A 13103-nucleotide genomic window follows, 5' to 3' on the forward strand; every position below is an offset into this window, starting at 1 on the left:
TTCCATAACAAAGTCCACAAAGCTAACAAACACAATTGCAAAAGAGCAACTCTGTGACCTGCTGCGCACACACAGTTCAGTTAAAGAGAGGACTTGAATGGCAAACCACATCTGTCTTTCTTATTTTTGTAGACAGGACACATGACATTCAGAGCAGGCATATAAATGCATACTTATTCAAACATCAGAAGCTGTCAGTGTCTATCTACGTCATTATGTCATACCATATGCTTTATAAATTGGGCTATATAAATAAAAGGCACCAGGCCTCGTTGGGAGAGGCCATCAAATGTAGATGTTTCTTTGAAGTCAGGAAACACTGGGTCGACCGGTTTTGGGATGATCTTAAGCCTCTCTGATTGACAGCTAACTGGTGAGAAGGCCATAGTAAAGACGTTTGCCAGTGACTGTGCTTAACCTTCTCTCCTTCCTCATGCCATAAAGTCACAGGGGGTGTGCTGCATTTTAAATGAACTCTCGCTAAATCCCTGCCATGAACCTACCCTGTGTCTTTTTTTTTCTCTCCTCTTTCTCTTCCCTTCTCTTCTGCTGAGGGAAAGAATTGTTGACATAAACGCGAAGGCGGCAATGAAATTAAAAGGCCTTATTTCAGGGCAGCCGTCGTGCCTCTTTGACTCTTACTGTGAGAAATTAAATCATAGAGAAACACATAAATCACAGGGCACAGGAAACAGGCGGGGACAGTCAAATCTACTCCACTGCAATCCGCTTTTCATTCATCAAAACAGTCAAAGCCGATACGCTGAACAGAACCATACAAATTAAACAGCGTGTGCCACAAGGCATCTCTGTTGGTATGCTAACGGGTGTTCAGTGCAGCCCAGCCGCTCCTGCCAGCATGAAAATGAATCAGGTGTAGGGCGGGGGCCTGTGTGGAGCAACAACAGCTTGTCAGGGGGAGTGAGAATACAAAAGCTAGCACAGTAGGTCCACATGGTACGACTGAACCAACAGTCAATTAGACTATTTCTATGAAACAATTCGATCAATCTGCTCCATGTTTTTAGGGATTATTTTGGGGCATTTTTTTGTTTTACATTAAACAAATCTCCACTTCCTTTTTCGACTTTGTTCATTTCTGCTGAACTCAACTCCATCACCACGGGGAACCTCTCTTTATTACTGGCTCACAGTAATGTCCCTGAATGATTCCCCCACCACATAAAAAAAGCACCGCCTCAGCAGCATAGTCCTAAAATTAAGTCCAGTTTGCACCATCCCAGCCAATGCAATTTAGCCACCCCGGCATTTGCCAAGTCCAGCCCTCTCCCTGGGTGTGCTGCAGCCAGTACCTGCAGGAATGGAATAAAGTCGTCTTGTTCCAGGTAATTACAGCCAGGCTTGGCCAAGAGGTGCACAAATTTAGAAGCGTCGTCGTGACGGGTCTGCAGAGTTCTGGAGAAGAAAAGAGAGAACAGATGGTTGCAAGGTTACTCAGTCCTTTGCCTTTATGTTCTCTCTATCCTTGTTATCATCCTTTCAAGAGCGCAAGTTTTTAAAAACTGTTCCCCTGAAATGTCTAAGTGCAACTATAATACATTCTGAAATTAGGATTCTGAATCAGCGCCTTGTGATTTCAAGTGTTGAGTGTTAAAGTAGAAACAGCGGAATAATGCAAGTGTGTGTTGTGGCCTCTCGTCTAAGAATGGCTCAGTCATGAGCTCAAGTCAAAGGCCAGGTCCGTGCAGCCCTCAGGAGGCTAACACATTAATACAAGAGCATGCTTATTGCATACGAAAGCATTAACCACACTGCTAAGTGTGCAGCAGCCATTACAAAAAGCCCTGCGGTATTTCTTTCAATTTGATCTGTATGTGACTCTGAATGGATGTTTTAATTCAAATACTGTATATGGCAAACAACCATTCCCTTGTGGGTATTTGTGAGGCTTTTATTCAATTACTTCTGTTAGCAGATAAAAAGGCAAATGTCATAATAGTAGAGAGCTGCATACAGCGTCTGTTGTCTCAGCGAGTGGTCATCATTGTTCAAAGGCGATTGTGTAAGTGTCATTTGGCTGTGAGTATACTAGAGGTCTTGTGAGAAAAGAAGAGGCATTGTCTTACTTTCTCCACATAGCCACAAATTTGTGAACAGACACGAAGCCCGTCCTGTCGCCTCCAGCCAAGCAGAACAATGGCATTTTCCAGTAGAGAGGGCACTCGCAGGCCTGGGGAGAAATGGGGCAGTGTGTTGTGTTCAGAGAATATAAAAACAAGTTAAGCAACATGCTAAACTTTCTACATTTACTTGCAAATTTTCAGGCAGAAACGAGCGGAACGACATAAGTGGGTTACATCACTTAAAGACTTCCCTGAGGAAACCTAACTGTCATATCACTCTTCACTCAGGTCCCCCTTAGGCCATTGCTAACATTCACCACGGGGACAGAGATAATATTTTCCGAGAGGTTTAAAAAAAATAATAATCGGCAAACATTTCAAAAGTTGGGCTAAATTGCTTGGTGGCAGCTGAACCTCCATGCTGCAAATCACATTCTCACCTTGGCAACCTGCCCCATGTCCTCAATGGTGGCCCTTTCATTTGGGAATTGGGAAAATATTTTCTCAACTTTGGAAATGAGGTTGTCGATGTTGATGTTGGCTTGGGGCCGGCCCAGGGGGAAGTAAAACTTTGGAATGCTTTCACTCAGCGCTGTGGTGACGGGCTCCTCCGTCCTCACCTGGGCCTGAGACAAACAGAGAGATACAAACTGTTAGCCACTGATGCTGGCTAATGCCAACAACTCACAGCTGAAGCAATCCAGCACGTGCACAGGCTCGCCTTAACACAAACTTTACGCTGCTTTACTTTAACCACATCTTTCAGTAGCCCCAGGGCCCATCAGGGAAGAGCAATCATAATCATTATCCATTTATCTTTAATTGCTATCACTGTGCTGCATAATGAAGTAATCCGTTCTAATACATTTTTACATTGTAATAGATGTCTATTAGGATGTACTTATATGTGTGGAATGAACTGACTGAAATCATGACAAACCGTAATATGTTTGCAACTTGTTAGCGTCATCTGTTTAGGAAATTATGATGATGATGATGGTCAAAAGAGTAATGACATAAGTGTGATACAGAAGCAGGTAATATCACAACTAAAATATGTTTCCAATATATGTATATGGCAATCTACTCAGATACACAGCCCGTCACATCCTTTTGCATGATAAACACAAGCATTTAAACATAATAATAATTAATAATAACAATAAGTTACTTGGATGCTTTTGAGTATACATTTATATAAGTCGGGTGACAAAGTGGAACATCAGTTCATTTGTTTTTGAAAATGAAGATAAGTGATAAATCACTGCAGGATAATAATCACCACATCTGTGGCATCATCACGGTAATGTTTACAAATAGGTTCTGGTATTTTACAGCATTATCCATGAACTAAGTGTAAACAAAGAGATAGCTCTAAACAGCATGAGAAATGGTGACACATCACACATCACAACCTCAACCACAATGACTTATTAATAATAATAATAAGTTAATGCTTTTAACGTTTTTTTTGGGTTAGTTATTTTTAAAAACAGACCAATATTTCCAATCATAAGTTAAGGAAAACACAGGTTGTTTATTAAAAATAAATCAAACTCAATTTGTAGATGATGTGCTCCAACTCTACTAAATGGCTATGTGGTCAAATTTTATACCCACTTAGATTGTAGGAACAATATCAAGGTAGTCAATATGTCTGCTCCTTCATGAGATTTTGACTACAGAAAAGAAAATGCATTCCTATTTGTTCATTTGAGCCTCTTAGTAAGCTAGGACTGTGAGCCAGCATGGAAAATATAATGGCCTTTGAAGCTACAGGCCTGAATGGAAAACTTACTCAGTGTTATTAATTATAGCTGCTCTGTTTCTCCTTTGGAGTGTCAAATTCTAAAACAAACTAGCAGTGCTTCCTCAGCAGACAGTCCCTTTAAAGGACTAGTAAGGCTACAATGTCATGATGCAAAAACATGTTTTCCCTTGTTTACCGTGTACCTCATACAGGTAGTCACAGGTAGTCAGTAACAGCCCTGTACATAGAATCTTCTGGACTGACATATGATGCAACAGATGTCACAGTGCTGCACTTCTCAGTAACACAGAATTTCAGTATGTAACAACCTAGATCTTTCTCTGTGTTGCCTAATAACAACATCTGCCAGAGGGCCAAAGTAACAGCTTTGTGTGTGAGGTCTCTGAAGCATATGCTTTTAAGCCATGTGACGATTATGTCACTCAACAACACTAAGGCCACTTCTTTATGTATTGATGAATTTGTTCGACACCAGTAGGATTTACCAAGACAAAGAGTTGTCTTGGTCAATCATACTCATTGATTAAATCTCTATTGCGTGTCCATGGTGTAAACGACATGAATCAGTAAAGACAATATCACAGACTCACACAAAGCCAGACACATAACAAGTATCCAAATATGTCTCTATGTTGAGCATATTAGCCTGTTACTAAAAACAGGCCAAGCAGAAAATGCTTTACTCTCAGTCATCAAGACTATTTACATGACTCAGGAATCTGCACACTAGATCAGTTTCCATGGCTTATAATAATCACATAAACAGAAAAACAAGGCCCTCTGCTAAAAGATAAAAATACAATTTTTCAATGAAGCCAAGTTTGCAGCAAATACGAATAAAAAAAATCTGCTGAGCAAGCACAAAATCATAGAGGAGTGCATGAAGGCTCTAAAGCAAGCCATGTCTTTTTCAACAAGAATTTGTGTGACTGTTTCTTTCTAATTTCTCTTAAAGGTAACTTGCTCAGGCTAACATAATAAATGAGAAATGCTGATGATCCTCTGATCTTCTCTGTCCCCTGTGCTGGTGTCAGCTATGGCTATAAAAGGACATACACATCTCCTGTTGCCCTTCCCAGCACTGTCCCCACTCTCTCTTGCTTAAAGCTAACAGCTAACAGAGCTCTTGAGCACAACAGCTAAGCCCCGTGACATTTTGCACATCCACAATGATGTGATTGTAAAGAGGACAGTTAAGCAGCTGAGGGTAACATACCACGCACGATTAAACATAATTGAATAACCAAGGCTTAAATCTCATATCTCTCTGAACAAAAGAAGAATACCTTTCCCTGAAACAACTGCAGAAGTTATTCCCTTACAAAGGGGGAAATGATTGTATTAGGATCAGATTTCACAGGCACAGTAGTATTCTATATGTTTAAAGTTTAGAATTCCTGTGATGTAACTGGGCGTTGGTCCTCACTTGTCTTGGATAAAACTGGCTTCATTTATTTACCCTTTGTTAGGAATACTTAGTGAGAGTGAGGGTTAGTGCAGTTAATTTAGTTTAAAGGCCAGTGATTTATTCTAAGACATGTAGTCCAAAATACTAGTCCATATTATTAGACATGCCCACAGGCTGACAGGGCCACAAACACCTGTATGTTAAGAGGGTACACTCATACAAACACCTGCCTGTCCTTGCTGGAAGGCTCTGAGCCTCTTCTTGAATCGAGAGGGCAGCACAAAGTCACAGCCGCGTGCCAGCAGAGCCAACTCCTTCCTCAGGTCAGGGTCCTGACGCAGGGAGAGCTCCCTCATCCTCATCCTTGCTCCGGACAGGACGGGGAACACATAAACACAAACAACACTCAATCCAGAGTTATCCTCTTGAACGTACAAATCACAGTGTACTAGTCAGCTCTGTGAACGAGGGGCAGTGGCAGCAGTGGAGATCCTGTGTGTGTGGTGTCCCTCTGATTGTCCTCTGTCAGAGTGAGAGCCTCTTAATGCAAGGGAGCAGCTGCTACTGTGACTCTCTCTCCCATTCCAGATCTGGTCGCACAATCTTAGCTCTGCCTGCCGCTCTGTCCCTGTCTCTGCCTTACATGTGAACACACACGCGCACACACACACACACACACATATATACACACGCACTGCACAGGGTCAGGAAGCCCTTGCCTCAAAGCTGCAGGGGAGATAAGAAGTGACGGGCTGTATGCGTGTGGGAGTCACTTAGTGTATGTGTGGAATAGGAGGGGTGTGTGCAATGGATCTGCCCTTCCCAGTTTGCATTCCTCACAACTCATGAAGGTTATGTAAAGAGACAGGCCTGTTGTATCAGCACGCTGCTGCTACAGAACCAAATTGAAGGGATGCACCTCAATGCTACAATGCTCACGTTCAATGGCCTTCTGAAAAGCTACCAAAAACTTCAGAGAAACTTTACTTGTGCTCTTGTGGTGCAAATTGAAAAAAAAAATCCAAGTAAATCCAATAAAGTGAATGAGTGTAAAAACAGAAGTGTAACTTCTGCTAAATCTGCCAGCGTCTGTTATTGTATCATAATAGCAGCACTGGCAGACAAAATAAACTTAACAAGACTTGGGCAAAAAACAACAACAACTAACAACCTTGGTATGACAACTTGAAAATAGCTCACAAGAGTGTGGCTCAAATCACCTGATGATACACACACAACAGTAAGAAACACTGAGAATATAATGAACTATTCTGCTTCCGATTTCATGGCAGTGTTTTGCCTTCTCTTTGCAAGCTTGGGCTGCCAGCCATTCCACATCTTATTATAGTTGATGGGTGGTAGGGGGTTTATGCCAAATTCAAAGAATGATGTCCCAACCAGTCTGCGTCTATTAATAGCGCCAGCAAACACAGTTTGGACAATCCAAGGAACAACATCCAGAGATAGAAGGGTGTATCTTTAGTCCTCCAACAAACATCCACTCCCGGTTGATGTCCGGGAGTGATGGCAATTACATCAATTCACCATGAATGTGCTGATCTAACAGCTCGGGGGTTGCCTTCACTGTACACAAGGAAAGCCCAACATCTACATAATGTAAGACTGAATGAACCGTACCCAGATGTCCACATCATTAGACTACGTAAATAAGCCTGTATGTGTTAATGTGTTTGTTATTTTACAATGAAAGTGAAAGCCAACCCATGGTATTTTTAGTTGACGGGATCATAGCGTCCACAGTTTTCCACTGGTTTCTGCTCAAACCCAGTTCCTGTTATCCACCACACAGGACACTGCACACGCTTGATAAGCTGTTTGTATGATGGCTTCTCACACTGGCTGCCTTTTGTTCACACTCATCAATTCAAACAAAATATGGAAAGAGAAGCACTAAGGCCAAAATATAACCTGCTGGATCACACTGAACTGTCAACTCGCATGGAACACCGTTGTGTCTGTTTCTGTGCGTAAGCAAACAATATTTGAAGTGTGTATCACAAACAGTGGTCCACAACGCAGTAGGGATAATGATGTGTTTGTTTACACATGAGGCAACTCTACCATTGACGTTTTAAAATCAAGGACACACAAAGCCAGTGAACAGCAGCTCTCAATGTGAGCTCCCCTCATCATGTGACTTTTAAATAACCAGAATGGACAAACTACAGCAAGTATTACCAAGTAACAAAATTATCTTAGGAGTTAGTGGAGGAGGAGATCATCTGGTTGTATTTGTTCCCACTCAAAACCAATTCTGATACTTGAAACTGCAAAATCTGCCCTTACAGAGTATAAATCAAGCCTGGGAAAAGTTCAAACCAAAGTTATTGCATGAAACTTCTCAAAAAGAGCAGATCTAGGTTTCTATTCACAGAAACCAGACATTCACACACTAATGGCCTGGGCAAGTACTTTTAAACAGTGGCAAGGATAACAGATATCTGCTGTGGCCTTCTGATCTGGGTAAAACAACTTTGGGGAAATTAAACACTGAATTAATCCTAAACTCTAAAAAACAGAGCACTTACACAAGCTAAAACAATGTTAAAGGAAGCTTTCTGTGTAGGCTACTGTTTGGGAGCAATCAAGAAGAATTAATTTACGGTGAAATTAGTTGACTTTTTTTTGAGGGAGTATACATTTCTCAATCAGACTGGTTTATGAACTGGCCTGATACTAAATCCTTCATGGATTAGTGATTGTATCCAAGGCCTTTACAATACTGGTGGGGTTGTATTGAATAACTCCAATTGCAGGCAGGTTGTCCAAATCCCAAGTACTATGTTCACACTCTAATGATCTAGTGTGACAAACACAACGTGAAACCAGACTGATCCAACAAAATGTGTAATCTGTGAACTACCGGTACTTAATTTGATAAGTACAAAAACATGTGTCCAGACATGTTTACTTCATTACATAACAGATGAGCTTATGAAACACAAATGAGTTAGTAACTATTGGCAGGTTTAGGCTATAGAGCTCCCAGCAGTAAGGTGACTTTTACAAGTTAGATGAGCTTTAATCAAGAAGGAATTCATAACAGATACTTTAAAACATTGATATTCAAGACACAACATGTAGCAGACCACAGCTGTTTGAAATAAATGACAGATGGGTGGAGCAAAAATACTGATCAAAACTCCCCAGAGGCTTCTCCATGTTGTCAATACAAGCGTACACAGTCACAGTGTCCCACAAAAAATACTATATTTGTCTGCATCAGTAACATGATTGAACCAGTGACACGTGCCTAAAGTGGCAACTCATGACTATGGGGTAGATTCACAACTGGCCCACAACATTGGGTACTAAACCCAAATCCAGAAAGCTCAAGCTTATCCACCAAAATCATCTGTCTGAGACTGGGATTTGGGGAAACATGTGAACATGGCCCAAAAATAGGTCCTATTGACTGACAACATGGTGGGCTCCGGGAAGGCTGACATGCATTACATGATGAAGGCAGATCAGCTGGTTTGCATCACAGTGAAACAAAAACAGAGCCTGACAGTTATCATGAAGGTCTGCCTAGATGTCTATATAGTCTACATGGCACCAGAAGTGGAGCAAAGGGGCAGAAGACTAAAGAAGGAATCTGCAGATAAGAGGTTACTGTAAATACCCCCCCCCCCCAACCTAATACAACAATAATAAAGTGTTACTACTATATAAACACTGACGGTTTATTAGTTTTTAGAGACATCCGCCGTCGTGATCAAGACCATTAACTACTTTTAATTGCATTTTCCATACTGTCCATATTTAACAAGAAAATTTTACTTTAGAGCAACTTTGAAAATGCAAATATTGATCTACTCTGTTTGTTGACATGACCAAAAATTACATGCCAAATTTTCCCCAAAAGCTGTAATATTCATATTTAGAGTTGGTACATATTGACTTAATTTAAATAATTGTTTTAAGTGACATTAAGCTGCACAGGCAAAAAGTGAATGGATCATATGCACAAAAAAGTACGAGGAAATAAAACTTACTTTTCACACAGTGAAAGTAACCCAACTTATACAAGTCTTTTGTGACTAATAATACCACATCCGTTTGGGAAGACATATACAGACATATCACAGATTACAGACAATATAGTAAAGTTAGTAGTTTCTTCAGGGATTGAGCTCTGAATTATTTATGACTATGCCAAGGTACTTAAACAGCTGCTTTCTTAATCAAATATCTTTACCAGGTATGTGTAACATTATCAACCAATTCTAGTGCCGACGGCAGTCTGCTTAGTTGTGGTGCTCTATGTTTACGGCAGACAAGCAGTGCTAAGGCATAAATAGGAGCAAGCTTTGCAGGACATTCAGTTGATGTCATTTATCTATTTATCTTTATCACACTAAGCCTTGTCTACTGCATTGAATGTTAAAAAAGGTTTAAAATTGGTGCATATCAGAAAACATACAGATGCTGATGTTTCTTGATACGCCTGTATTGTTAAATTATATTAGCCTGTCAGTACTTCTGTAGAGGTTTAAAAAAAATAAACAAAAAGGGTTAGGCTCAAGGAATATTCAAAGCATGCAAACTAGTTTGACATACACCTCATATTTCTTTGTACACTCTTACATTGGGCCTTAACATGCTCAGTCAAAGCCAAAACAGGTTGCAATTTTACACTAAAACACCCCCAAGTTAGGAAGACTCCAAAGTAAAAGGACTTGTGGGTAACAGTCTAACACTCAGTTCTCTCAGACGGGTCAGGCAACTGATAACGTGACCCTGGACCCCCGCTTCAAATAGCTTCAATAGGGCTGAGCCGTACGAAGTGTGTTAAAAATAAAGCCACATCTTGAAGAATAACCTCAGATCCTAAATCTAGATGCTGAGAACATACTAAAAAGTAAACACCTAAGTTATTTTCTTTCTAATGCTCTTCATTTTTAACCTCTCTGTGACTGAGTGTGACCTTCATACAAATAAAAGAAAGAAAATTCTGAGCTTCACAGCAGCACTGACAGTTTGGCCTTAATGAGGAGCTCATATTTACTGTACATGATGTAAATACAAGATCTACCACCACATATTCTGACAATGAGCAGCATATAACTGAAGTTGTTTCAGAGTAAATTACAAGGGATGAATGTTCTGCCACACCTCATCTCACTGGCTAGAGTTCTGGGTATTTAATGCCAACACACGGGAACCAAGGCTATCTATATCAGTGTCTGATGTCAAAGTCACACCAGCTGTTCCAGGCTGCACCAGCCTGACATAAATTGAATTTTTCACTAATCCTTTGAAGAATGCATCTCTATGCAGGAATTCATTTTGTTGTCTTAAAATAGAAGTATTACTTGATATATCCTCACAATCCTTTTAAAAAGGAGTGACACAGTGTTGCCACATGCCATGACATATCACAGCAGAATACACAAACTGTCCAGCAGTTGCTTTATTTTAAGCTGGGGTGAGAGAGTGGCATTATGGGTCAAGAATCAATGGGAGGAAGAGACATCACGTCCTTTTCAGCCCCTTCCACCTGTGATTGTGTGGTTTGAGAAATGTAGAATTTCTTGAATGTTTTGTCAATTTAAACGTGGGAATTCTAGTGTGCAGAAGATCAAGAACTTTAACATTGATGCCTTTGCTAGCATTGAAGACTTTTGAATACTCTTCCACAAAATATCTAGTTAAACTGAAATATGTCTCACAATAATTACAAATAACAACTCATCATCATCTGAAAGACAGGATTTTCCTTGTTAAGTCCGAGAAAGTACAGCTATCGCACCAGTGACCACTTGCCTCCTCATGCCTGTCTTAAACATGTCAACAACATGTAGAAAGAGGAGTCCCTAACAGGAATTGCCACAGCTGTCTGGCTGTCTCACTGTCATCACACTTACTATGATCACAATGTCCCTTCTTGAAAGAGGCAGAGTCATTGAACAGACACATTTGAGCCTTTGAAATGTGTAATGCTGCTTGATTGTTTCTTTAATTAAAGCAGGCCCAAGTATACTATTCCCTTCTAGAGACTCCAGTCACACCACAATAAAATCTGCAGCCCATAGACCGAAAGAAGTTACCAGGGATAGGCTAGGTTCAGACACTCCCACCTCCCATACCACACTCAAGGGTGAGGCATGGACATTTGGAAAGTATTTGACTTACAATCACAGCATTTGCCTACAGACATGAAGGCTCCACTATGATGGTGCAGGGTGAACAGTCATTGAGTCTCCCTGATCCTGTAGGATACTCAGCAGCCTCTTGTGGCCAGCCTTGGAAAATGAACTTTCTAACTTTAGGGCACTTTTTAAGTTACAGTACCTCGGCTGAAAGATACTTTCTAACCGTTGGCCAGGAGGAGAAAGATTTACTATGAAGTCAATAACTAGTAGTATAGTTCTGTGTCTGATGATTTGAAATTTACAATATATTGTTGTTGCCGGATTCACAAGTTAACAAACACGAAGAAAGTATAGTAAAGATCAACATAATCTGAGATAGCAGATACCTCTCTAGGCCTTTCTAACAGCAGACATTTTGAACTATCATAAAAGAAAAAGCAAAGGTCTTACTACCTGCGCCTATGTTGGTAAGTAAGCCCAGTAAGTGTGACACATTACACCCTGATATTAAAGAGCCTAAATGTTATTAAGCATTCAATAAAATATTCTTACATCTGCACTTTTTCTACCTCCTTGGCCTTAGTGACGTATAAAGCACATGCGTATTGCTGAGGCAGTTATTACCGGTAACTACATTCCAGTATTGTAATGCATCCCATTGTTTAGGTGCATTAAATACACCCTACACCCTATCTGAGTGTACAGTCTACTTAAATACAAAAGAACCATTTGAAACTGTGAACTGATCATCAACCTGGGTTTCAATTATATTAAACTTACACAAAAAAATAATGGCACATGCCACATTCTATCTGCACGTTATTTACCTATAATTTATTGCTAATACCTGCTGCCAAAAAGAGACAAGGCTTAAGGAGATTGTGTGACACACTCTTAAGTTATTGGTATCTCAAGATGGCTCATACTGCCAGACACACCTTGTTTTGTACATTTTATGAAAGAGCCACCTTGGATGCCCTGTAGCTTGGCGATTTAAGAACCTCTTAATCTTGGCAAAACCTGCTTAACTGTTTCATTACAATGTTGATAAGAATGATGAGCTACACGCTTAAAGAAAATCTGGTGATACACTCCTTTAGTTTTGTTTATTTTGTTAGTATTTACCTTTTTTGTGCTGACAGATCTCCGTAGTACTCTACCATTGGGTCCAGTCATTCTTGTATTACTGCTACTACCAGAGGGCAGGGTGCTGGCAGATGGGGGGCTGGAGGGAGTGCCAAGGTGGGCAGGCTTCTTTTGGGATGCAACATTGTTGTTCTCGTTGAAGGTCAACAACCTTTTGTCCTGTGGTTCCCCACTGCTCAGATCAATGTCTTGTCCAGTTTTGATTAGGTCAAGATAATCCTTGAGAAGTGACTGTGTCGCAGGATCACTCAACCAGTTAAGAAAGAGCTCATCCACTTTCATCTTAAGAACAGGCTGGAGGACTTGTGGTGACGGCATTTTGCAGTGTATTTTGCTTCTTGTCTTCTCCAACGAACTTACCTGTGTGGAAATAAAAAGTAATGTTTACAACACACCAACTTGCTTCTGTGTTTCCTGCACAGGAATGAATAAGGGGGCTGTTGTACCCGCAGGAGTCGAATAAGTTGTTGTAAACACAGTGTCTGATAGGAAAAAAAAATAAACCTTGCAATTGCTTGGTATCAGCTGTCCTTGCTGTGAGTTCACAGAAAACACTCACTGACGTTATTGAATTT

The 13103-nt window shown here is 40.5% G+C and overlaps 1 protein-coding gene across 2 annotated transcripts in view; it reads right to left on the reverse strand.

Moving 5' to 3' along the window:
* ppp2r3b (protein phosphatase 2, regulatory subunit B'', beta) overlaps positions 1-12888 on the reverse strand; it is a 22429-nt gene extending 9541 nt beyond the window's left edge. Inside the window, exons 1-4 of one of the 2 annotated variants that reach the window (XM_061053164.1) lie at positions 12508-12888; positions 2525-2710; positions 2088-2191; positions 1314-1416 (exon numbers count right to left, since the gene is read on the reverse strand). In XM_061053164.1, the coding sequence (XP_060909147.1) occupies positions 1314-1416; positions 2088-2191; positions 2525-2710; positions 12508-12846 (732 nt within the window). In that variant the 5' untranslated portion in view covers positions 12847-12888. Of the gene's footprint in view, positions 1-1313; positions 1417-2087; positions 2192-2524; positions 2711-5493; positions 6007-12507 lie in introns of those variants that run through there. The other variant, XM_061053167.1, reaches the window with a different exon arrangement.
* Between the last annotated feature and the right edge of the window lie 215 nt (positions 12889-13103).

This window comes from Labrus mixtus, chromosome 13, assembly GCF_963584025.1.
Source record: "Labrus mixtus chromosome 13, fLabMix1.1, whole genome shotgun sequence".
NCBI classification, from domain to species: Eukaryota; Metazoa; Chordata; class Actinopteri; order Labriformes; family Labridae; genus Labrus; species Labrus mixtus.